Source organism: Rhincodon typus, chromosome 10 (genome assembly GCF_021869965.1).
Source record: "Rhincodon typus isolate 14 chromosome 10, sRhiTyp1.1, whole genome shotgun sequence".
NCBI classification, from domain to species: domain Eukaryota; kingdom Metazoa; phylum Chordata; class Chondrichthyes; order Orectolobiformes; family Rhincodontidae; genus Rhincodon; species Rhincodon typus.
This window is the reverse complement of record NC_063341.1, coordinates 63,767,850-63,795,346: the sequence shown is the minus strand read 5'-3', so window position 1 is coordinate 63,795,346 and position 27,497 is coordinate 63,767,850. Positions and strand designations below refer to the sequence as shown.

Sequence of the window (27,497 nt, the reverse complement as noted above, 5' to 3'; positions counted from 1 at the left end):
CTGTTCTGTGGCAACCGCCGCATTGCGCTTTGAGAAAAACGTATGCTAGCTCATATCACCTGCGTTTTGATTAATCCATTGACCTGCGAATTGATCATGGACCCATTTAAACGAGTGCTTCAATTGATAATAGCTTATTTGCAGTTAGTGGTGTCCTTTCCCCGAGAAGGTAAATTTCGTTCGATGTATAATAATTGTATAATTTTACTTGGGATCCTCTACGTCTTCTATACTATCTTGAATAAAAAAGCAACGTTACGTAGTGTCTATTATCATTGCCACTTTTGGAACTGTTTAATATGCAGAAAGCTACTTGGTTTGGAATCAATTATTTTCTCAAGCTATAATTGGAAAATAATTAAACAGTTCCAAATTCCCAATTAACATTGCACATTTTTAAATATAATTTAAGTTAACGTGTTCAGTTTAAAATAAGTAATTTGAATTGTGATTAGGCTTTGTTTCCATGGCCTTTTCTGCTTGACGTTTTTAAACTGCTATTGATGTGCAACTAAGGAAATATGTTTGGAACATATATAATAGACAAGGGTGGGGGATGTGGAGTGTTTCACCACGTTCAAGATTGAATTCTGTAGTTAGATGTATCTGTTGCAATTTAAGATAGTCATATACAATATTGTCAGGCATGCATTCCCAGATATCACAGTCACCATCAACAACATACCCCTTCCTTAACTACAGAGATTTTGCTGACTTGGAAATACTTTCTCCAATGACTGGATGTCAAAATCAACCATTACCTGGCAAAAAAAAGCTCACCATATGGCAGGCTTACACACAGACTTTGGAAAGAATATGGTGTTTGTTTCAGAACAAAGATCAAAGTGTCCTGTGCAGTGCTTCTTGCATTACTTCTTTATGGGTGATAGATTTGGACAAACTATTGGCATCAAATAACTTTGCTATCTGATATCTATTTGTAAAGTCAGGTGAAGTCTTCACACCAAGATTCTTGCAAAGTATTGCATACCCAGCATTGCGAGAATACTTTTACCAGAGCTCAGCTTTGCAGAGATGGCTAAGTGGTGTACGGAGCATCTGAATACCAAAAGCAGTAGCCCACAAATAGCTGAGCAGGGGAACTTGTATTACAGGATGTTCCAAACTAAGATACAGAGTCTCAAACCCAACCTCCAATATTACAAGTTGGATTGCAACATAAAGGGGAACAAAACAACCTTGGACAGATCCAGGGGTCTCTCCTCATTGGTAAAAGAAGCAAAAGTGACATGATGAAAAACATTTTCGTGTTTGTGTCAATAATACTTATTACTAAAGTTGCAGAGAGTTGGAAATTATGCAGGGATTTCTCTGCATATGTGCTGGGTTGCTGGAAGCTGCTATCTTTTCACCATCTTCGTTTGTACAACTACTTAATTTCAAGTGGTGGTGGGGGAACTGTTGATGAGAGTCAGATGGGAGGGATCCTGATTGGATACTTTGAGTGTATGTAATTCCTTATGTAACAAACACAAATTGTTGGAGAGACTCAGCAGGCCTGGTGGCAGCTGTGGAGAGAGGGAGACTTCTTCAAAACACAAAGAATAAAGTGCTTTATGTTTTATTTCACATTTCCAGCAACTACAGTATTTTGCTTTTATCAATCTGTGTAGTTTTACTGTTTAAAAATAGTAGTCTGCTGCAAATTCTTAAAACCTTCATTGGTGATTCTGTGTTACACAGTCCAGATGTAATAACATTTTAATGTTTTGTTCTTCTGTTTGGTTACAAGTCTGTGACATGCGATTTATTGCATTTGGAGACTGGGGAGGTCTGCCTGATCCGCCTTATGTAACGATTGTTCAGAAAGCCATAGCAGATGAGATGGGGAGAGTTGCACAACATATAGGAACAGATTTTGTAATTAACGTTGGAGATAATTTTTACTACCATGGTGTGAATGATGTAAATGATTTCAGATTTAAGGTAAATTGATTTATTCATTCATCTTGGGTGTGTATAAATGCAGGGAAATCTCTTTGCAAAGGCTCAAGAATGTGTTTCACTTAGTGAATATACAGTAATGGTAAAGGTTCCCAAAGTAGCTTGGCTAGATGCTGCCATCTCCAATTGTATTTGGATTCATTATGGAAGGTTGCAACAGCAGCAGAATGCACAGTAAAACCTTCTGCAGTTAATGAGAGAAGACAGTATGCTGATATTTTAATTATCTGCATTCTAAGTGGATCCTAAACCCAAAAACTTGTCTGTTGACAATTAGGTAATTCCAGCAAAGTAACAACTGTTTAAAGGTTATGCCATGTTTACATTTTTAAGCTGCATTTACTCTTTCTAATAATGTATTCTATCCATGAATTCCTGATCTAAAATTGGCAATCATTTATGTAAATTTATAGTAATATATAAAAGATATTTGATGAGACAGCGAAATACAGCTTCTGTTAAACATTGAGTTCCCATATAAATGGTGATTATGAAACTAATTAAGTCCATGTCATGTAATACAATTTGTCTGGCTAATGTAAATTATTTTCGTGAACCTTAGATGTTGCAGAATGAAATGGAAAATTTACATTGGAGCTTAATGGTTGACAGGACTATAATCGCAAGCCATTAGCTAAACCACCATTGTGAATTTTTAAACCACATGTCTACTGTAAAGCAATTAAACATCCTGGAGGTTAAATACAGTGAGCCAAAACAAAAAAAAACTTGATCATGTAACATTATGAAATCATGTCTATTATAATTCAATTTGTCAGATTAACATTTAGAATTTTGCTGACAAAAATTCTAAAATGACTAAATAGAGTCATTGAAGGGAAGTTAACTGCATCAAGAATCAATAGATTTTCTATTTTAAAATATACTCTGCTTTATAAAGCAATGTTCAGTCATAATATTCAGTTTAAAAAAAAGTTTTTTTTTTCTGACTTATGAACCAGCTATTTATCTTCAGTTCTTCTACATTTATGAATCATTGTAAATTAACTCTCCTCCCACATCTATCACTGATGCACTCCGTCGCTGACATAGATTTTTTAAATTATCTAAATAGGAGACATTTGAGAATGTATTCACAGCTCCGTCCCTTGCCAATATTCCGTGGTATATTCTGGCAGGAAACCATGATCATTTGGGTAATGTTTCAGCACAGGTTGCTTATTCTGTGGTCTCTAAGAGATGGTAAGTGATTCTGAACATCTGTTCATGTGATATAGTACTTTTAGTTTAGAAAGGCAGAATCAATGATGTCGTCTTTCCCAGAAATCTAGTAATCGATCCAAGGAATCTACATCGGTTGGAGACATCTGGTTAATTAAGTAAGCAGATGTAGAAACCCGTGATGGTTTCAATCTTCATTCCTTTCTATTGTGGACAGTATAGATTTTAAAAAGGTTTATTACCAATTGGACATTGTGCCACTAAAAAGGGGTGTCATCCAATCATGAATTAACATTCTATAAGCCCGTCATTAAACACAACTTCTTTTGAAGATTCTACAAGAGCTTTTGTATCTGATATTTCCTTTCCGTGCAACCTAGCAACTTCAAGTGGTTTTGAATTTTCTTGTAATTATGAAGAATTAATTAGCATTTCCATTTTATCTACCCCATTTACATTTTCACCTTGGCAATACTGTAATTCTTTTGACTTGCCGACTTTGAATATTATTTGTTCTGGAAGACAGCCAAACTCTTGTGTGAAAATGGTGATGCAGCAAACTGTGAAGCATCTGACCAAATGGTAAATATTTCGTGGGATTCAACTCCTTTTGAAGAAGCACATTATAAAGTATTTGTCTTGTACAACAATTAGTTTAGCATTTAATGTTTAGTTTGAGGATGTATCAGCTGGATAGATTGTTCATTCCTTCCTGCTACAAGTGGGCCAAGCATGGCCAGATGTTCCAAATTAGACTTTGCTCCTTTTTGGAGTGGATTTTTGTTCAAGAAAAACACTGAGTGAGGTTTCGTTGTTATATAACAAGTGATTTAAACACGTGCACTGCGCAAAGATTTAATTAATCCTTATAACCATTAATGAGAAACTGTAACTTAGAGGAATGATTGATTGCCACCTTCTGTCAGAGGCCCTGTACATACTGCCATGCTGTGTTGTTGGCCAGGCAAATGGTTTTGTGTTCACTGACACCCAAGAGCATGTGTGGCAGCAGCAAAATTTTTGAAATAAAGAGTGATAAAAATCTAACAAACCCTTAATAATGAAAAAGAAAATATATAGGTAAAAAGATAAAGATTGTCCTGCCCTCCTTCCTCTTTTATTCCACTCATGAGTCCTCTTTGGCTGGCTAGGTATCCTTGCTCCAGTCTCCTCCCGGTATCATGGTAATGATCTCTGATTCTATTCCCCACAGCTTGTTAAAGACACTGTTGTGTTAGCGGAAGAGACCTAGACATTTCATCATACCCAACATAAACTGGGATAGTCATGATGTTAAGGGTTTAGTGGGGGCTGATTGTTTGAAATGTATCCAGGGGAGTTTTTTGTACCAATTCGTAGAATGCCCAACAAGGGACAGTGAAGTGCTGAATCTGGTTCTGGGGAAAGAAGCCGGACAAGTGTTCAATGTGGCAGTGTCTTTACCTTTGCCTTTGCCTTTAGCAAAGGTGACCACAACACTGCAGTTCAAATTTGTTCTGGACAAGGAAAAAGATGGCCTACAAAAGATTGCTTGGGATTGTGGGGAGGTAGATTTTATTAAAATAAAGAAAGATCTGGCCACGGTAGACTGGGAACAGCTCCTTGCATGTGAGTCTACAGCAGAGCAGTGGGAGGCACTCGAAAAGGAGCTGGGGAGAGTACAACATGCCCAACATGTACCCTTTAGAGGGAAATGTAGCAGCAATAAATTCAGAGAACCCTGGATGTCTAGCACAATTAGGAGTGGATGAGGAAGAAAGGTAGGGCTTTTAGTAAGTCCAAAGGGAACAATTCAGCTGCAGACCTAGAGGAATACAGAAAGTGCGGGAAGGAAATTAAGAAAGCAATTAGAAAAGCAAAAGGGGGGCATTGAAAAGGACTTGAAAACGGGATTAGGGAGAATTTGAAGATATTTTATAAATACATTAAAGGGAAGCAGTTAACCAGGGAAAAAGTAGAGCCTATTAGGGACCAAGGGGGCAACCTGTGCATGAAGCTGTAGGATATGGGAAGGGGGTTGAATGAATACTCCTCTTCAGTCCTTCCTTATGAAAAGAAGAACGTAGACACTGGATTCAGGAAAACAGTCTGTGAGGAACTGGCACAGTTTGACATGGGAACTGGGGAGGTATTGGAGGCTCTATTGAGCTTAAACACTGACAAATCCCCTGGCCCGGATGAATTGTATCCCAGGCTGTGTGGGAAGCGAGGCAGGAAATTGATCGGGCTCTGACACAAATTTTTAATTCCTTTCTGGCCACAGGGGAAGTACCAGAGGACTGGAGGATGGCTAATATGGTTCCACTTTTTAGAGATGAACCAGAAAACTACAGACTGGTGAGCTTCATGTCAGTGGTAGGGAAACCATTGGAGAAAAATCTGATGAGAGTATTAATAAACACTTGGAAAAGTGTGGGTTAATTAGGGATCATCAGCATGGCTTCATCAGAGGGAGGTCATGCCTAACAAATTTGTTAGAATTTTTTTGAAAATGTGATCATGTGTAGTTGAGGGAAGTTCAGTTGATGTAGTTTATATGGATTTTAGTAGAGCTTTTGACCAAGTTCCACATGGAAGACTGATTGAGAAGGTTAAACCACGTGGAACTGAGGTAAACTTGGTGAGAGGGATCAGAAGCTTGTTTAGTAATAGAACACAGAGGGTGGTGGTAGAAGGCTGTTTGACTGACTGGAGGCTGGTGTATAGTGGTGTACCACAAGGATCAGTACTGGGACCCTTATTGTTTGTTATATATATAAATGATTTTGATGAAAATGGGCCGAAGGGCCTTCATTGTATGAAACTGTGATTCTAGAGATGCCCTCCCCTAACAAGGCCATCTGCTGTCAGAGGCTCCACTACAGTCAGTTGGCTGCCGATCAGAAAATGGAAGCATCCAATAGTTATTAAGCAGCTAGCCTTAAAGAAGATAGAATTTTATTTGAAATTTGGATCTGCAGCACAGTAGTTGTGTGGACAATGTTATTCAGTCCCAAGGTGCAGATTGGAAAGTTGCTCCAAGGATGTTTTCTGTCGTTTGAAACAGAGGACATATGTCCTGAGAAACCAGACTGTTGGGTCTCCCCCTGAGTCAGTACAAGGCAACATATAGCATGTCAACTTTAGTAGACACTGAAACATATGGAGCATTTGTCAGAATTATCGATGTTTGAACAGCAAGTTGAGGATGGTTTTCCCTGCAGTCACTTGAAAGTTCAAACATCTGGTGAAGGAACTGATTTACATATTTTCCAATGCACGTAAGCCCATGGAAAGGTATGTCCTGCCAGTAAAAGCAGCCATCAGGACATTGGGTGTGGAAGGAACACAGTGCGCAGAGCCTAAATAAATTTATGTCACATTAAAGTCAGTCACTTCTATTGTATTTATGTAGTTAGAGAAGCCAACTGTTCCAGAACAAATGCAGTTTATTCAGGTATTTACAAACATGACAATGCTTAGAAATCAGGATCCAGGTTAGCTATCTTTTCACTCAAGAGTTTGGAATTAAAGCTGACAGCAGTCCAGTCCAGTTCGGATTAAATGGCTATACCATTTGTTGTAGGAACTTTCCAAATCTCTACTATGAATTGGATTTTAAGGTTCCTAATATCAGCGTTTCTGTCACTATTCTGATGATCGATACTGCTGTGATTTGTGGAAACACCTATGAAGCCAACCAGCCAGATGGACCTGAAAATCCCCAGTTAGCCAGGGAGCAGCTACAGTGGATCCAGCAAAAACTCGCACATTCCAGGTAACATCAGAAAGTTAAAAGAAGAAGTCGCATCCAGAGTAGAATTTTGTAGAATAAAACTAACATTACCAAATTGGCTTATACAAGAGACAAGACAGTGTGTGGGTTAACACACTGTCTTCACATTTATCAGGGTAGGTTGTGTGAGCATTTGAGGAGGATAATACTTCATGAGTGGGAAAACAGTGTAAACGGTACAATAGTTATAAAGGTAAATGGTGAGTGGAGAGTGATTTATTGCTGCTTTTGTGGTCTGAATTGAGTTTGAATAGTATCTAGTCCTGAAAAGATCGTAGAGTATTCTGTAGTGAGAGTCCATCTAGTATTTGTCCTTTTAACAGGAGTTGTCTATCTAATCCCTTTTCTCTTTCCTAACTCTGTATCCTGAGGGAAAATGTACTGTCAGGTAAATTGTCTGTGATTTGTTGGCTTCTGTTTTAGGTCTGACTATTTGATTGTTGCCGGTCACTATCCAGTGTGGTCAATAGGACAACATGGTCCGACTCCATGTCTGGTAGATCAATTAAGACCACTTCTAAAGCAATACAATGTGACAGCCTATATCAGTGGCCATGATCATAGCCTCCAGGTAGGAAATATTGAATCAACTTTCATTATTATATTATCCCACTTTTGCAATTGTGGAACTTTAATTTGTGACTTTTGAAAGCATTAGCTGCACGATTTTTATGGATTTATTCAGGATGTTTCAAACATGTTAATATTCTTCATTATTAATTAAATTACAAGACTTGATACTGTCCAGTTAAGTGCTTTTATATATGAAGTCCATTCTCCTGAAATCACACGTCGTGAATGCATTTAATAATCCACTTCTGTAATTTGCAAACATACCTAGTTGTAGAACATATTTATTTGTAGCCAAGATCTTTCTGTACCTCCACAAAGAGCCAGGAAACCTCCCAGAACTAAGACACTCGACAACTCGATGAAAGCTCTACTTTTACTCACAGAAGGAGCAGTTCTTCCAGTGCTAAGTATTTCTGCATATTCATGACTTGAAAATTGTGGATAAAACTCTTTACTTGCTGATTAAAAAAAACTAACGTGCTGCAGACAATAGTCGTTGAAATAAAAACAGGCAATGATTTGATTTATTATTGTCATGTGTTCTGACATACAGTGAAAAGTAGTGTTTTGCATGCTATCCAGGCAAATCATACCTTATTTGAATAATTCAAGGTAATGGGATAGAATGCAGAGTATAGTGTTACAGCTACAGAGTAGGTGCAGAGAAAGATCAACTCTCATTTGTGAGAGGCCTGATCATAAGTATGAAATCAGTGAGGAAGAAGCTGTTTTTGGATCTGTTGGTACGTTTTCAAACTTTTGTATCTTCTGCCCGATGGAAGAGGATGGAAAAGAGTACAACTGGGGTTGGAGGGTCTTTGATTATGTTGGCTGTTTACCTAAGGCAGCGGGAAGTGTACATGGAATCAATGGATGGAAGGCTGGTTTGCATGATGGACTGGGCTGCATTCACAACTCCGTAATTTCTTGTGGCCTTAGTCATAGAGCCATAGAGATGTACAGCACTGAAATAGTCCAACTCGTCCATGCCGACCAGATATCCTAAATTAGTCTAGTCCCATTTGCCAGCATTTGACCCATATCCCTCTAAACCCTTCCTGTTCATATACCCACCCAGATGCCTTTCACATGTTGTATTTGTACCAGCCTCTACCATTTTCCCTGACAGCTTATTCCATATACGCACCACCCTCTGCATGGAAAAAGTTGCCCCTCAGATGCCTTCTAAATCTTTCCTGTCTCACGTTAAACCTCTGCCCTCTAATTTGGACTCCCCTAACCTGGGGAGAAGACCTTGGCTATACACCCTATCCATGCCCCTCATGATTTTATAAACCACTATAAGGTCATCCCTCAGCCTCCAACACTCCAGGGAAAATGGCCCCAGCCTGCTGTGATGCATCCAGATATGATGCTTTCTACGGTGCATTTATAAAAATTGGTAAGAGTCATTGTAGACATACCGAATTTCCTTAGCCTTCTGAGGAAGTAGAGGCGTTGGTGTGGTTTCTTGACTGTTGCGTCGATGTAGACTGTCGGTGGTACATTGTTGGTGGTATTTACTTCTAGGAACTTGAAGCTCTTGACCTCAGCACCACTAATACAGACAGCGGCGTGCCCTCCACTCCACTTCCTGATGTCAACAACCAGCTGCTTTGTTTTGCTGACATTGAGAGAGAAATTATTGTGCTGGAAATGCTGAAAATATTCAGTTAGTCAGGCAGTCTCTGTGGAGAAAAACTGATGTTCCAAAGAAGTGTCATCGAGCTGAAAAGTTAATGGTGTTTCTCTCCATCCGTAGCTGCTTTATTTTCAGTTTGCATGTTAAATACTGCTATATAGACGCATACCATTTCAATTTTCTGCTCATGTCCCTCATGTATACCGCTGGAATAAACCCCAGAACAGATTGAGTCATTTGTTAGGAAGTCAGTATTGCAAGTTAGACAGGCCTGAAGGTTGAGCTGGGGGTATCTGCCCTTGTTACATACGATGCCCATTTTGTCCAAACTGAAAGATTGAAATGAAACTGAATGAACATAGATGTCACGTTCAGGCACAACCCCTAGTTATTGGGCAAAGAAGTGGCAGATGGAATACACTGTGGGAAAATGTGAGGTTATGCACTTTTACAGCAAGAACAGAGGCGTAGACTATTTCCTAAATGGGGAAAAGCTTCGGAAATCTGAACCACACGGGAACTTGGGAGTCTTAGTTCAGGATTCTCTTCAGGTTAACATGCAGATTCAGTTGGAAGTTAGGAAGGCAGTGCACTGTTAGCATTCATTTGAAGAGGGCTAGATTACAACTGCAGTAATGTACTGTTGAGGCTGTATCAGGCTCTGGTCAGACCGCATTTAGAATATGGTTAGCAGTTTTGGGTCCTGTACCTAAGAAAATATATTATGGCGTTGGAGGTGGTCAAGAGGAGGTTTACAAGAATGATCTCAAAGATGAAGGACTTGCCAAATGAAAAGTGGTTGAAACTCTGGGTCTGTACTTGATGGAGATTAGAAGCATGAGTGGGGGTCTCATTAAAACTTAGAGAATACTGAGAGGCCTAGATAGCAATTTTTTTATTATTCATTTATAGGATCACTGGCCGGCCAGCATTTATTGCCCATCCCTAGCTGCCCTCGAGAAGGTGGTGGCGAACTGCTTTCTTGAACCGCTACAGTCCACTTGCTGTGGGTTGATCCACAATGCCATTAGGGAGGGAATTCCTGGACTTTGACCCAGTGACAGTGAAGGAGTGGCCTTATATTCCAAGTCAGGATGGTGAGTAGCTTGAGGGGAACTTGTTCTCATGTATCTGCTGCCCTTGTCCTTCTAGATGGAAGTGGTTGTGGGTTTGGAAATTGTTGTCTGAGGGTCTTTGGTGAATTTCTGCAGTGCATCTTGTAGATAGTACATACTGCTGCTACTGACCATCGGAGGTGGAGGGAATAGATGCTTGTGATGTTGTGCCAATCAAGCAGGCTGCTTTGTCCTGGATGGTGTCAAGCTTCTTGAGTGTTGCTGGGGCTGCACTCATCCAGGGAAGTGGGGAGTATTCCATCATACTCCTGACTTGTGCCTTGTCGATGATGGACTGTCTTTGGGGAGTCAGGAGGTGAGTTACTTGCCGCAGTACCCCTAGCCTCTGACCTGCTCTTGTAGCCACTCTGTTAATGTGGTGAGTCCAGATGAGTTTCTGGTCAATGGTAACCCCCAGGATGTTGATAGTCGGGGATTCAGTGATGGTACCATGGGGCAGTGGTTAGATTGTCTCTTATTGGTAACGGTCATAGCCGGGCATTTGTGTGGCGCGAATGTCACTTTTTACTTGTCAGCCCAAGCCTGGATATTGTCCAGATCTTGTTGCATTTGAACATGGACTGCTTCAGTATCTGAGGAGTCACAAATGGTGCTGAATATTGTGCAAACATCAGCAAACATCCCCACTTTTGACACTATGATGGAGGGAAGGTCATTGAAGCAGCTGAAGATGGTTGGGCCTAGGACACTAGCTTGAGGAATTGCTGCAGAGATGTCCTGGAGCTGAGATGACTGACCTCCACAACCATGACCATCTTCCTATGTGTCAGGTATGACTCCAACTACTGGAGAGTTTGCTCCCTGATACCCATTGATTCCAGTTTTGCTAGGGCTCCTTGATACCACACTCAGTCAAATGCAGTCTTGATGTCAAGGGCTGTCACTCTCACCTCACCTCTGGAATTCAGCTCTTTTGTCCATGTTTGAACCAAGGCTGTGATGAGGTCAGGAGCTGAGTGTCCCTGTTGGAACCCAAACTGGGCATCACTGAGCAGGTGCCACTTGATAGCCCTGTTGATGACACCTTCCATCACTTTACTGATGATCGAGAGTAGGTTGATGGGGTGGTAATTGGCCGGGTTGGATTTCTCCTGCTTTTTATGTACAGAGCAATTTTCCACATTGTTGGTTGGATGGACCAGCTTGGCTAGGGGAATGGCAAATTCTGAAGATGGTGTTTCCACTACTAGGAGAGACTAGGACCTGAGGATACAGCCTCAGAGTGAAGAGACGACCCGTTAGAACTGAGACGAGGAGGAATTTCTTCAGCTACAGGGTGATGAATCTTTGGAAATCATTGTCACAAGAAGGCTGTGGAGTCCAAGTCATTGAGTGTTTAAGACAGAGATAAATAAATTCTTAATTAATAAGGGGATCAAGAGTTAAGGGGAAAAGGCAGGCGAATGGGGTTGAGAAATGTATCATCCATGATGGAATGATGAAACAAACATGATGGGCCAAATGGCTTAATTCTGCTAAGACAACTAATGGTCTTTTGGAACAGTGGGGCATGATTATCAGTGCACTATTTTCACTTAATTCATGACAACAATATGTTGATTTTAAAATTCTTATTCTTGTTTTCATATCCCTCTTTCTGTAACTTCCTTCAGCTCTATAGCACTTAGAAATTTCTGTGGCTTCCCCAGTTCTAGCATCTCTCCCTCTCTCCGTGTCTAATGAGAGAGCAGCCCTATGGTCTGGGAAGACTTTACTTCTGCTAATCCATTAGTGACTGTGCCTTGAACCTCCTGGAATCTGGGCACTGGACTTCCTTCCTAAAGCCTCTCAGTTTCTCAATCCCTCTCCCCTCCTTAAAACACCTTTGAGCACATGTCCTAATGTCTCGTTTTGGGGCTCAATATTTATTTGGACAATCACTCCTGTGAAGGACCTTAGGGATGTCTTATTACATTAAATGTGTCGGTCATGGGAGGCAATGGCCAAGTGGTTATATTGCTGGACGTTAATCCAGAGACCCAGGCAATGTTCTGGGGACCCGGGTTCAAATCCCATCATGGCAGATACTGGAATTTGAATTCAATAAAAATGAATGAATAAAAAAAATGGTTGTTGTTTTAACAACATGGGAAGACTGAACATGGAAATAAAATGCATTGGCCCTGATCTCGAGGAGATAGTTTGAGACTAAATGTGCTTTGCGATCTCGTGGAGATCCATTTGCACTGACTATATGGGAATTCCCTGGGAAGCTTAAATTTCTTATGGAAAACTACCCGGCCTTTGGATCTCTTTGAAAATACCGTCAACTTTGAGTTAAAGGTGGAGACTATTTACATTAGAAAGACGGAGGTTGAGGGGGGACCTGATTGAGGCCTACAAAATCGTGAGAGGTATAGACAGGGTGGATAGCAAGAAGCTTTTTCCCAGAGTGGGGGACTCAATTACTAGGGGTCACAATTTCAAGGTGAGAGGGGAAAAGTTTAAGGGAGATATGCGTGGAAAGTTCTTTACGCAGAGGGTGGTAGGCGCCTGGAACGCGTTGCCAGCGGAGGTGGTAGAGGCGGGCACAATAGTGTCACTTAAGATGTATCTAGACAGATACATGAATGGGCAGGGAGCAGAGGGATACAGATCCTTGGAAAATAGGCGACAGGTCTAGATAGAGGATCTGGATCGGCGCAGGCTTGGAGGGCCGAAGGGCCTATTCCTCTGCTGTAATTTTCTCTGTTCTTTGTTCTTTGACTTTGGAGGGTTCTGATGTGCTTAACTTAATAGTTAGCTAAGACAAATTCGATGGGTTAAGATCTTCCCTGACCCCTGGCCAACCATTAAGCAGATCCCTCCCTGCCTATCAACTGAACCCCACTGACTCACATTCATGCCTTCCAGACCTGACCTGACTACCATTCCTGCCCCTTCCAGACCCAATCTTCCACCACCATTTCCAAGACCCTCCCCCTAACTTGAACTTGAAAAGCCCCAAATCCAACTTAACCTTACTCTGTCTCCTTGCTATAGAAAAGGACCGTGACTCAGCTAGTCCCAAGTAACCTACCCGACAAGGAATAAAGGTGCGCTGCACGTTTCTGAGGGCTCTGGCATCAGACACTGGGGTCAGAAATCTGGGCAACTGACCCTGGAGAAAAACATAGGTGTCAGAGCAGCAATCCCACAGTGCTGGCTCCCCAACATACTGAACCTATACAGTGACTGCTTCACTGAATAAAGTCAACACTGGCAAGGTACTTTAATAATAATTTCAGGAAAATATAAATTAAGGTTTACATTGTAGTTGGATTTTAACACGGATGAGTCAATTTTGACACTGTTGAACTAGTCTGACCTTCATTGAGGTGTTCGGAAGCTTTAACTGCCCAGATCCAAATTAAAGGTATCTGGTCACATCAGTCATTTTGAAGATTGTGCAAACTTTAATATGTACACAACTATCCATTCAGATCAATGCTTCCTTTACAACTTATTCACTGTGAGAAGGAGATATACCGCCATCCAAATTTTCCCTTTGCCTTTTAGATCAAACCTGCTGCTGTTACTGGCTCACCATCATCTCTCAAATTTCTCTTTCTTCTTAAAATCAGAAATCGCTGCGAAATCTCAGCAGGTCTGGCAGCAGCTGTGGAGAGAAAGTAGAGTTAACGCTATGGGTCCAGTGACCCTTCTTCAGAACTTCTGTTTCTGATTTCCAGTACGTGCAGTTCTTTGGTTTTTATTTGGTTTAGTGGCTGCCTGTTTCTTCTTGATGGAAGGGGACTGAGTACAATGAAGAAGCGGTTCCAACTCCAGAACGGATTAACCACAAATGTGTTTGCCTAATGATGACAATCAAACCATTGATGGTGAGTGGGGAATGCTTCCAAGTAAGATGGATTTAAATGGTTTTTGTTTCCCTCTGCAGTTTATTCGCGAAGGTGAGGGGATTGCCTACATTGTCAGTGGAAGCGGGAGTTTCGTTGACTCATCAACAATAAACAAGGAAAAGGTTCCAAGCAATTGGCTGCATTTCTACAATGCTGAGATCAGTGCTTTGGGTGGATTTGTACTGATTCGAATTACTGCAGAACAAATGTTTGCATCATACAGACAGCCGTATGGGATGGTGGTTTTCCAAACTGCATTACCAAGGCGCAACTTTTAAATCAGGGGAGAAAAAAATGGCCTTGTAAAGAAATCGACTTCTTGTAGAATTATTCAAAATATGCATTCACTTCAACCAGTTTCTAATCTCTAGGAGACTGGATTCAAAATTTATTTTACTGTGGGCTGTTAATTGACCTATTGGAATGGATATTGTAATGTGCCGACAGTGGTCTGTCATCTTCGCACTAAAAAAAAGTGGAATAATAAAAGAATAAGATTGAATTGTTGGGGCAGAAAATGTAATTTGTCAACCTTGCAAATACAGAGCTTTGGGATCACATATTGGAAATTGAGGCCAGTGATATCAGTTGACTAGTGCATTCCAAATTTCCATCATGTACGCTCTGTGGATGTCTATCAACAGTTGCACAAAGTTGGAGAATCGCCCCTATACAAAAGAAGACTCATTTTACAGAGGTGATTTGAGTATTCAGCAACTATTTTTGCAACCTACAGGTTCTATTATAATAGCCCAGTTTCTTAAATGTAATGCATGCTCGAAATTTAGGCCTAGTTATTTTCTCACTGTGAGCAGTTTTGGGCCCTGTATCTAAGGAAGGGTATGTTGGCCTTGGAGGGAGTCCGGAGGAGGTTTACAAGAATGATTCTGGGAATGAAGGGCTTGTCAAACAAGGAGCAGTTGATGATTCTGGGTCTGTAGTATTATCCATACAGTGTGGAAACAGGCCCTTCGGTCCAACAAGTCCACACCGACCCTCAGAGCATCCCACCCAGACCCATCCCCCAAATCTACACATCTCTGACCACTATGGGCAAGTTAGCATGGCCAATCCACCTAGCCTGTACATCTTTGGACTGTGTAAGGAAACCGGAGCACCTGGAGGAAACCCATGCAGACACGGGGAGAATGTGCAAACTCCACACGGCCAGTCACCCAAGGGTGGAATCGAACCCGGGTCCCTGGTGCTGTGAGGCAGCAGTGCTAGCCACCGTGCAGCTGTACTCGATGAGGTTTAGAAGAATGTGGGGGGTTTTCTCATTGAAACTCACAGAATACTGAGAGGAACTCAGTAGGTCTGGCAGCATCTGTGGAGAGAAAACAGAGTTAATATTTTGGCTCCAATGACCCTTCTTCAGAACTGGACACAAAACGTTAACTGAGCTTTCTCTCCACAGCTTCTGCCAGATCTGTTGGGTTTCTCCAGCAATTTTTGTTTTTGTTTCTGATTTCCAGCATCTGCAGTTCTTCTGGGTTTTGTTTTAGAATACCGAGGGCCCTGGATATGTGCATATGGAGAAGATGTTTCCACTGTTAGGAGAGACTAGGACCCGAGGACACAGCCTCAGAGTGAAGGGGTGACCCTTAGGAACTGAGATGAGGAATTTCTTCAGTTAGAGGGTGGCGAACCTGTGGAAATCATTGCCGCAAAAGGCTGTGGAGGCCAAGTTATTGAGTATCTTTAAGACAGTGATCGATAGGTTTTTCATTAGTAAGGGAATCCAGGGTTACAGGGAGAAGGAATGAAATGATGTTGAGAAACATATCAGCCAAGATTGAATGGTGGAGCAGAATCGATGGGCCAATTGGCCTAATTCTGCTCCTATATCTAATGGTCTTGCATTGTGTTTTCATTTGCAAGATACTCAAAAATAACAGTGAGATGCATGGACAGCTCTGCAGTGAGCTTGAATGCATTTAAGTTTGTTCAAATCCTAGATTTGAAAAGAAAAGTCTTATTTAAGAAAATGGTTTCCTCAATTCAAGTGGCAACTGTAGAATGGAGTATGATTGGACTCAATCTCAGGAGTGATTTTGACAGCTATTATTTGGGCTCCATCCTTGAAACTTCTGGTCTTGCCTTGATACCTCTCTCCAAAGGATTACTCATTTATTTTAGATCTGATCCTTTCTTGTGCACAAGCAACAACATTTCAAAACATTACGAAGCAAGCAGCAAACCAGTTTTAACAATAAAACTTTGAGGCACTCCAATAAAAAGCATAGGATTTTGACAAATCAAACATATCAAAATACAAAGATTTCTGTAAAGTATCTGAAATGTTGTCTTCTGTGCTTGTAGAATTTTGTAAATATATGATCTGATCTGTGCAGAAAGAAAATGATGTGGAGGTGCCGGTGTTGGACTGGGGTGGACAAAGTCAGAGGTCACATGACACCAGGTTAGAGTCAAACAGGTTTATTTGAAATCACAAGCTTTCACAGCACTGCTCCTTCGTCAGGTGACTTCAGAAAGAAAATACAAGAGAGCAAAAAATAATCAGAATCTAACTTCGAAAGACCAAACACTGTCTTGAAGCTCCCTGGCTTTCCAGTGCCAACGACAACATTTCTTAAGGATTTAGTGAGGGAATCTGATGCACCAACATTACAGATGTCGTTTATCTGTTTTTATTTTGCTTTTTACACCATAATCTCTGCAAAGTTCACAGATGAAATGGAATTGTTTAATGCAACACAAACTGCTAATCTGGTCTAATGTTCATGTTTACTTGGTTTGTTCTTGTACTAATTAAGCTCTAAATCGGTGGATACAGGAGGGAGAACTGCTGCAGTCACAGTACCAATGTTAATTTAGTTCAACAACAGACTCATAATATTTGTATAATAACTGAAAGTGGTGACTTCTGATGCACAAGAGGGTTAAAATTGGCAGAAGTTAGCACCTCGGACTTGGAAAAGCCATTGCTAAACAAGTTGAACTTAAGATCGGTAAGAAGAAGAACTGTGAAATTGAGCACTTTTTCTTTATTTCTTCATTTTTTTGCAGTTATATTCTATGTTTTGGTTTATTTTCTGTGTTTTCAGATGGCACCGGAGAGTGGCGACACTATACATCACTTTTCACGGTATTTCATAACAAAATAAACGTGACAATAAATAAATCAAATAAATAAATAATGAGACAAGGGGACAGAAATTCTTGAAAATGCTACCTAGCCATTTGAATTTGATCCAGAATCGGCTGGTAGCAGAAACTGAATTGCAAATTGAGCTGGAGTTTAAAACTCAAGAGTGGAAGAGAAGAAAGGCAAGCTCAAGAAGATGAGGTAAATAGCTAGAGTTTAGGGACAACCATAGAATCCATGCAGAGTGGCCCATCAAGTCCACACTGACCCTCTATAGAGCATTCCACCCCCACCCTATCCCTGTATTTTCCATGGCTAACCCTCCCAGCCTGCACATCTTTGGACTGTGGGAGGAAACTGGAGCACCTGGAGAAAACCCACACAGACATGAGGAGAATGTGCAAACTCCACACAGACTGTCACCTGAGGCTGGAATCAAACCTGGGTCCCTAGCACTGTGAGACAGTAGTGCTAACCATTGTGTCCCCAGGAGAAAGACTATCTTGACAAAGGGAACTAGAAAGAGAAGGTCAGAAAGAAGAGAAAGGCCCTGGGACTTCCAGCTTTGGAGGTTGGAATTGAAGCTGCAAACACAGAAAGATAAAGACCACAGATAGCTTGAAACTGCTTGGGATAATCCCATTCTGTTAACTAATAGCCACAACCAATTGTAACTCTGTACAAAGCCTTAAAACCTTAACATTCTCCAAATTTGTTCCCAGATTTGTAAAACAGGATGTCAAATTCTTATTTACTTCTTTTGGAAATGTACAAGATCAGCATTTTCTCTCTCCCAAGACATGTGGACATTGGTGATCCAGGGTCTGGTACCAGGAAAAGGCTTCATGATCTCTTCCTGGGCCTGTGGTGGCATAATAGTAATGTTGCTGGCCTAGTAACCCAGCAACCACAGGCTAATGTTCTGGGGACATGGGTTCAAATCCCACCACAACAGATGATGAGTTTGCATTCAATATGAATCTGGAATTTAAACAGAAGAACTAGCCATTGCTGCTTATTGTAATGTCCTAACTGAATAATAAAACATTCAGTGGGATAACTGCTCATTACAAACAGCCTGAAGAGGCAAAGTTTAGGCCAGGAGTGTATTGTCTGTAATCCCAAACATCATGTAAGAAATCCTGCAAAGCTTTCTGGGGTTTGAAAGAATAAAATGGATTGTGTTTGATTGATGCATACAATCTCTGAAAGTAGAGTGTATTTATGAGGGAATAAGAGAATTGGTATTTTTAAAGGAGTTCAAAGATCACCTGTCTTAAAATATGCAAATATGCCTTGAGGAACAGAAAAAGCATAGAAGTCATGAGTCAAATAAACTATACCAGCAGGGAAAAGAGAAAAGGATGGGTAACTGGAAAAGAAATTAGACCAGGGAAAGAAGAATGGTGGAAATGGGAATGCCAGTCTCCAATTGTTAGAAGGGAAAGTATACGTTGCAGAGTTGCAGAAGTGTAGCTTATCCACTTTAATTGTGGTAAAGGTATATTTCCCACCATATCTGGCATGTGAAGAAATTCACATGTAAATTGTATCTGTAAACACTAAATTTGTAGTGCAAACTCAAAGAAAGACATAGAAACTTACCAAGATTTTGTGTGTAACGGGAAAATAGCCCTTTATTAGAACTGGGACAGGAAGTTACCATACTCTGGGTCACCTTCTGAAGAAGGGTGATTGGATACTAAACGTTAACTCTGCTTTCTTCCCACAGATGCCACCAGACTTACTGAGTTTCTCCAGCAATTTTTGTTTCTGGATCACTAGTTGCTTGCAAAAACTGCTGGTAAGGAAATTTGAGGATTTCCTTTGCAGAAAAAGGAGAAATTTGACAGCAATAGCCAAAAGGACTGACTTGGAGAAGGTGTTGAGGTGATGGTGAGTGTAATCTCAGGTTTGCCAGCTGTTGACCTTAGCTGGGAAATAACTCCATAAGCTTTGGTTGGCTAGGTTTTGCCCAGCCCTTCACCCAATAAACAAAAACTGAAGAAAACCCTGGGCAGGCTGAACAGACTGAACAGATGCAGCCAGAAGCTGTACGGTTCCAGCCTGTTAAAAGGGTACAGAAGCCCAAAGTGGGAAATATAACCTTTCATGATTGAAAGATCTCAGCAAAATCCACAAGATTAAACAGAGACCAGGTTAATTCCCAAGGCAGGTTCAGAGACATTGAGAAAATGCCACAGTTAGTTGAAGGCACTGAAGGACCTCCTTTGGTATGTAAGGAATCATGGAATCCCTAGAGTGTGGAAGCAGGCCATTCAGCCCATTGAGTCCAAGCCTCTGAAGAGCATCCCACCCAGACCCACTTCCCTACTCTATAACTCTGCATTTCTCATGGCTAATCCATCGAGCTTGCACATCCCTAGACACGATGGGCAATTTAGCTTGGTGAGTCCACCTAACCTGCACATCTTTGGGCTGTGAGAGGAAATCAGAGCACCCAGAGGAAACCGACGCAGACACGGGTAGAATGTGCAAACTCCATACAGACAGTCACTAGAGGGTGGAATCGAGCCTGGTTCCCTGGTGCTTGGAGGCAGCAATGCTAACCACTGAGCCACTGTGTTGCCCAGGAAGCTGGAGCCAAGCCCAGTGGGTGAAAAGAGATAGAAAACAGGTCACACATGCTCAGCCTCCACATAAAGTTATGGCAACCAAGGCAACTAGACTCAGTTCAGATGGCTAATTACTGAAGCTAAGAGTTAAAAATCATGAGAGCACGTCTTACAAGAATACCAAACAATTTTACTTGAACATAAAAAGCAACTTTACAACCTTACTGTAACAGCTAAAAGTGATTTTGACCAGAAGTGGGATGCATTACTGGCCCAGAAAAAAGAACTTAGCTGACTTATTCTCTCAAAGATAGAATTTGAAATAATTTGGAAGTGAGCAAGAAACTTCTGAATAAAGAGACAACAGCAATTGAGTTTGCTGTGGAGCTGTCTGGCTGATTGTTTTGAAGATCTCAACAATGAGGAAGTCACAGACAACACGAGTGAAGCTCTAAAGTTAAAATCAATGTTTATAGTTGTATAGTAGAGGCTGGGAAAATGAGAAAGTGAAGGATCTCCTGAATAGGACGTGATTGAAAACTGTACGGGGGAAATAGATTGCATCAGCCATCAAAGTATATTGCAAAAATTGCATGTGTTTCTCATCTTTTGTTTCCAAACAACTAATTTTGTACAAAAATGAAATCCATAAATATATATCTTTATTTGCAAGGGGGAAGGAACGATCTATGAAATCAGATACTGATGGATAGAAAGAGACGGAGAGATCTGAAAGCCTTGAAATCATGCTTTTTTAATAATTTTTATTTGGCTGAAATAGTTACATACAGGTGGTTATAAAAAGATTAAAATATACAGTAATTTCTTGCTTGAGTATCTGCACTGGAAAAGCAATTGTGTATATATTTGCTGTGCAAATAGCAACAAATTGCTCATTCCTCAAATAAAATTAACCATTCACAATTATTATCTTTTTATTTAATTTCTCAGTGAAATTTGTATTAATTAGTCTGTGGTGCTTATATACAGATCTCCATCTTTATACAAACTGTGTAAGTTTCAGCTTAACTTCGTCTGGGAGTATAAGGGTTAACAGGTTGGCCTAATCGTGCCCCTCTAATGACAATTTAAAAAATTTAAAAAGATAAGTTCTGTGTGGTGATTATTCTGTTAACACTCCTTGACACTGAGACATTCTGCTTTATTTTCTCCCTCGTATCTGTTATTTAATTGGCAGCAGAGTCCAAAGTGCGTCATTCAGAAACCACTGCTACAAAACTATGCATCAACTGGCTTTACATCATTATGGGTTGTACCAGCCAGATACAAGTATGGTTTTTGTGGGGCATGTCAGCACTTAGAAAACAGCAGTTCCATTCACATATTTTCCTATACTCAGTGCCTGAAACTTGCATTTCTAGCATTACATAGAGGTTGCTGATTACTCTCCCTGTTTGCTGATTATCTATTGTTTGTGCACACACTGTCAGCCCACATTATCACTCACATTTATTTATTAACTGTGAGCATATTTCACATTCTTTTAACCCCATTCTCTCATCAACCTGTCATTGGCTCTTTATTCCTCAGTTGAGTCAGCCAGCAGTCAGAGCTTTGTGAGTTCACCTTTGGCAGGAGCTGCTGCTCACATAACACATGCAAACTCGACAGAAGAGCTTCATGAATGGAAACCCAGGGCTGTGACTCGCAAACACGACATTGGCAACCAGCAGCTTCAGGTTGTTGAATGACTGGGAACAGAAACGAGTAACATTGTGCTAAATGACAGATTTGGATCATTTTCATGCATGTTACAGAATTGTACATGTGGACTGATCAGTCCAAATAGCAGATGTTACATCCTACTCTGGCATCCAGTAGAGTGGTGTCAGCATCAGTATGACTAATTACTGAAAGTGACCCATTAAAGGAATGTATATAGCATCTCTCATAACCTCAAGATGTCCCAGAGCACTTTCCAGCCAATGAAATACTTTTCATAGAATCCCTATAGTGAGGAAACAGGCCCTTCGGCCTAACTGACTCTCAGAGCATCCCACCCAAACCCATCCCCCTATAACCCACCTAATATCCACATCCCTGAACACTACACGCAATTTAGCATGGCCAATCCACCTAGCCTGCACATCTTTGGACTGTGGGAGGAAACCAACACAGACGCAGGGATAATGCGCAAATGCAACACAGTCAGTCACCCAAGGGTGGGATTGAACCCAGGTTCCTGGTGCTGTGAGGCAGCAGTGCTAACCACTGAACCACCGTGCCACCCCAATGAAATATGGGCAGTGTGGTGTGGGAAATGGTCACCACTATCTTGAAGAACAAGGGTAACAGGTACATGGGAACACCACCAGCTACAAGTTCCCTCTAAGCCACTCACCATCCTGGCTTGGAAATATATCGCCGTTCTCTCTGTGGTTCCGTCAAAATCATGGAATTTCCTCCCTAATCGCAATGCGGGTCAACCTACAGCAAGTGGACTGCAGTGGTTCAAGAAAAGGGGCTCACCACTACCTTCTCAAGGGCAACTAGGGACAGGCAATAAATGCTGGCCCACCAGCGATGCCCTCGTCCTACAAGTGAATGAAAAAAAATTGCTGAATTAATTAATGACTGTAGGAGCAAATTACTGAAGATGCTGGAATCTGCACTGAAAACAAAAAATGTTGGAAATCATTGGGTCAGGCGGCATCCATGAAGACTCTAAACGTTAGCTTGCTCCCTCTCCATGGATTCTCCCTAAACTGCTACAATTTCCAGCAGAGATAGTAGGAACTGCAGATGCTGGAAAATCTGAGATAACAAGGTGTAGAGCTGGATGAACACAGCAGGCCAAGCAGCATCATAGAAGCAGGAAGGCTGACGTTTCAGGCCTAAAATTTCCAGCAGATTTTGTTTTCAATTACTGACTGTGTTGTACTTGCAATCCCTTGTAGTGTCACAAGATGTCAGTAGATGACAGAATTAGAACAACATTGTAATTCTGTAGAGATAGTAAGAGCTACCGAAGCTGGAGTCAGAGATAACACAGTGTGGAGCTGGAGGAACACAGCAGGCCAGGCAGCATCAGGGGAGCAGGAAAGCTGACGTTTCGGGTCGGGACCCTTCTTCAGAACATTCTTCAAAACGTCAGATTTCCTGCTCCTCTGATGCTGCCTGGCCTGCTGTGTTCATCCAGCTCCACACAATATTGTAATCCTGTAACTGTTGTGGAGGGTGTGAGAGAGTCAAAAGCCAGGACTTTACCTTTCTTCTTCTAAGTTTAGAGGTGGCCACCTTTACAAGCAAGACACTTCCACAGTTCCACCAGCGAGAAATCGCACTGGCCACTTGTGGACTGGACGACATTGGGGTATCAGGCAATTTGGAGGCAAAGCAGGGGGTGGCGGGGGCAGTTTCCAGCAGCCTCCCTCCTGCCGCACCCCTATCCATGTTCCCAATTACCCCCAGAGTGGGGTAAACAGAATCCCCACCTCCAACTCAAAAGGCAAGTCCTCTATTGCAGCAATGGGGAAGGATCCCATTTTTTTTTGACTGCCAGGAGTGAAGTTAATCAGGTCAGCAGTGAGCTGAGCCCCGTTAAGTGGCTATTGACCACTGAAGAGGTGGCAGGTCAGAAAGATTGACCCTGGTCTTCAGAACACAATAATTCATCCCTGAGCTGTTGGGAAGGATGACAGTGATAGTGTCCCTAACTCTGAGCCAGGAGGCCCAGGTTCAAGTCCTAGCACCTGTAGAGATGTGTAATAACATCTCTGAACAGGTTGATTAAAAAGTATCTGTCTCCCTGGTGCCAACTGACCCAATTACATGCCTTTCCCCACCACTTCCATGGAGGGGAAAATCCTGGGCCATTGATGTTTCAAGTTTGCCACCTTCCGTTAGATTTGTTCCAGCATTTTCTCTTTATATTTCAGATTTCCAGCATCTGCCGTTTTCTGCTTTCTGATGCTGTAAGATTGCGGTTTGCTGCAAAATTCAGCTTCCAAAATCAAAAGTAAATCTTGTTGAAATACACATTCAATTTTTGGCACCATCTGGGTGAAATGCACGCAGCAAATCTGTGTCCTAAAAGTCACTAAAAATGAATCATTTAAAAATAACATTTTTAATAATAAATTTCACACACCTTCCATCACCTTGATGCCATCACGGGTCCTGACCCGAAACGTCAACTTTCCTGCTCCCCTGATGCTGCCTGGCCTGCTGTGTTCCTCCAGCTCCACACTGTGTTATCTTTGACTGCAGGATCGGCAGTTCTTACTGTCTCGGAGTGGGCACAGGGTTTGGCTTTTCTACTTTCCAGCTGTCCTCTAGGTGAGAGGCTTAAGAGGCAGCAGATGGTTCCTTGATTCAGTATTTTATTGTAGTAATTAATTAAGTAATTTATTGGCAATGTCATGTGAAGTATGACTGTTGTACAAAGAGACACAGTGGCCAGGGACATCCTCCTTATATTGGAGCAATAAATCTCCTGACCTACTTCTGATTCATTGGCTTCTTCCAGCGTTTGGAGAAGAGCCTGTAATTTTACACACCTCCTCCCCCAGTGACAAGATGAAGCTTGGCTGTGTGCACAGACTCTCTGTGATGTACAATGTGCTCATTGTGCCTGAACTTCCACGCTTGACAATGCACCAATATCAAAAGGCTCTCATTCATAGACTTTCACAAACTTTCCTGCTGTTGGTCATGGGCACCTATTGAGAGGGACATTGCACATAGCCTTTCACATGACCCTGAAGTAAAGCAGACTGGTTCATTGATCGACAAAAGGCTCAGCACATGGTGAAGGAGAGATTTGGCTCTTCATTCCTGTGTTGGCAATAACAAGTCAATTGAATATGCAGGTTAAGTGGATTGGCCACGTTAAAATTTCTCCTTTGTGTCCAGGGATGTGTAAGCTAGGTGGGTGAGCCATGGTAAAAACCCCATGTGGGGTTATGGATGTGACAATGTGGTTCTGGGCAGGATGTTCTTCGGAGGGTAGGTGGGGACTCAATGGACCGAAAGGTCTCTTTCTGCATTGTAGAGGTTTTATATCTATGATTCTGTGATTCTATGAACGGACTAGGGTTACTCACATTCAGGATTTCCCTGGATTTTCAAGGCTTCAAAGACAAAACTCCAGGACACGACTGTGAGCAAACCCAGGAGTATAGCCAAAAGAAAGGCTGCCTTTGTTTTAACTTTATTTGTACAGTTTTATTTATTAGAATAATATCAGGTGTGGGAATAAAGGCCAGTGCTTTCAATCCATTTAGGTTAGAATTAGAATTAGATATAGAATTCGATTTTATTGCCATGTGTGTGATGAATGGCCTAGTGGTAATATCGCTGGATATTCAATCCAGAGACCCAGATAATATTCTGGGGACCTGGGTTCGAATCCTGCTCATAGCAGATGGTGGAATTTGAATTCAATAAAATATATGTAATTAAGAGTCTAATGATGACTGTTAATCCATTACCGATTGTTTGAAAAAACCCATCTGGTTCACAAATGTCCTTTAGGGAAGGAAACTACCATCTTTACCTGGTCTGGCCTACATGTGGTTGAGTCTTGGCAATAAATGCTGCCTGGCCAGTGACGCCCTCATCCCATTAATGAATAAAAAAAAAAATAGATTTTATTGCCATGTGTACTCAATTATAGGAATACAGTGAAAAATGTACAGTTTCTGGTGCCATCTTGGTGAAAAAAGCAGCATTCAAGAAAACAGGGAAAATGAGATAAACAGAAACAAAAGGAAAATAAAATGTCCAGATCTTCTTAAAGTCCTGTCTCCAGCAAGATGTGTGGAACGCTTGGCCAGACTGTGACCGTTACATCAATCAATGGGAGGTTCCATACTCCTGCCGTCACTGTCACTGCTAACTCAGGGCTGGAGGAGCCCCGTTGCTGCATCTGATCACCAGGAGAAATTTTACCCTGACTGCTTTGCCACCCTGATCACCGGGAGATGTCGCAAACACATTGCCACTGCCACTGCTGCTGCCTCATACCACCGGGAGGCTGCCACCATTCACACGTGGCCATGCTGATGCCACGGCCCCCTTTAAAGCAAAGGCAATGAAGAATCTGCTCACTTTCCAGTCATCCAATTGGAGTTGGGGTGAGGGCGCTACAGGGTGAAGTGGGGCAGAGTGAGAGCATGTGGATGGTAGGGTTGTAGAGAAAGGAGTATAGTTGGGATGGAGATGAGGGGGATACGGAGCTGGTGGAAGAGATGGACGGGTTAATAGAGAGAAAAAAAGGAGCCCATATCATTGCTGCAATGATGGACGAATGTATTACTTTTCCAGGAAGGGAGACAGTAAGTTAATAGTCAGGCTTAAAGAATACAGATTAGTAAGGGATGCTGTGTCTAAATATATATTAAGAGTGTGTGTCCCTCTCTGTAGCTTCCAGGAAATAAAGACATTTGCTACAATCTGCTCAGAGCCTCACCCAAACTGAGAATTTGTTTTTGTTCATTCATGGAGTGAGGGTCTCACAGGCCAGGCCAGCATTTACTACCCAGACAACAGTTACAAGTCAACCACATTGCTGTGGGCCTGCAGTCACAGACCAGGTAAAGAAGGCAGATTTCCATTCCTAAAGGACATTAGTGAACCAAATGTATTTTTATGACGATTTATAATAGCTACATGGCCACCATTAGGCTAGTTCTTTTTTGAATTCTGGATTCTTTTAATTGTTTTCAATTATTCATTTGTCATGGTGGGATTTGAATCTACATTAATCTGGGCTTTATGAATGACTTGTCTAGCGACATATCCACTACTTCACCACTTCCCAGTTCATTTATGGTGTTCTGACTGTAGCACACAGCTGGGTTACATGTCCCACAGGAACTACAGTTGTTACCACTGTGGATCTGGGACATGGATGGACAGGGGTCTCAATGCCAGTTCTCAAAACCATCCTCCCATGCAGATTGCTGTCCAGGAGACAAAGCATCAGGCAATGGAAACTTGTTATAGAGGTAATTCTTCTGAAAAGGTTAATGTTGGAGACTGCTATAAGTACCAACCAATCTGATGATGTCTTGGGTGAGGGATAAGGCAGAACATCTCAGCAATGCCATGGAGTGTAGACCAACATCCATAGGTCTCCTTGTCATCCTAGTGCCAATGCCTAACAAACTAACATAACTTGTAATAAAAACAGAAAATGCTAGAGAAACTCATCAGGTCTGGCAGCAACCATGGAGAGAGAGACAGAGTTTAAGTTTTGAATCCAATAAGACCGTTCTGCAGAATTAACACAACTTATACATGTTTTCTCTCATTTAACAATCAGCATCTTGTTAAAACAAAAGAATCTTCATGTTCGGAGTCCTTAATGGTTGCTCCTCTACCACAGTAAACTGCATAGGACTTTAGACCAAGTCAAAGGAAAGAGGATTGGTGTAGGATCCTCCAAACCAACCTCAGTCCACCACACAGGCATGAGTCTGAAATCTTTACACAGTAGAGCGCTTTCTTCCTGAGGCACCACTTGTGCTGACAAGCAGTAACACACTGTACAAAGTGCAGTCTCACTGAATGTGGTCAGCGAGGTCCCACTCCTCTATATTGGCTTCTTAATTTTATTTTAAGAAAAAGGTTACAGCTAAAGTTTAAATACTAGAAGTGTCACTTGTGTTGATTCATAAACTCACAAAGGTGACAGATGATTTCACAATGAATTAATACACCAGTTAAATACA

At 41.5% G+C, this 27,497-nt stretch overlaps 1 protein-coding gene across 1 annotated transcript; it reads left to right on the top strand.

The window, feature by feature from the left end:
• Positions 1–156: 156 nt before the first annotated feature.
• Positions 157–14,566, top strand: acp5b (acid phosphatase 5b, tartrate resistant). Its single transcript, XM_020526473.2, has 6 exons — positions 157–169; positions 1,754–1,947; positions 3,041–3,168; positions 6,713–6,904; positions 7,346–7,493; positions 14,154–14,566. The coding sequence occupies exons 2-6, from the start codon at positions 1,762–1,764 to the stop codon at positions 14,391–14,393; spliced, it is 894 nt and encodes a 297-aa protein (XP_020382062.1). The 5' UTR covers positions 157–169; positions 1,754–1,761; the 3' UTR covers positions 14,394–14,566.
• The last annotated feature ends 12,931 nt before the right edge of the window (positions 14,567–27,497 follow it).

Bases quoted from the DNA above. Each gene is read 5' to 3' on its own strand.
- acp5b (XM_020526473.2), top strand. From the start codon at position 1,762: ATGCGATTTATTGCATTTGGAGACTGGGGAGGTCTGCCTGATCCGCCT. The intron at 1,948-3,040 runs GTAAATTGATTT...TTATCTAAATAG, and splicing joins TAAATGATTTCAGATTTAAG to GAGACATTTGAGAATGTATT. The intron at 3,169-6,712 runs GTAAGTGATTCT...CATTTGTTGTAG, and splicing joins TCTGTGGTCTCTAAGAGATG to GAACTTTCCAAATCTCTACT.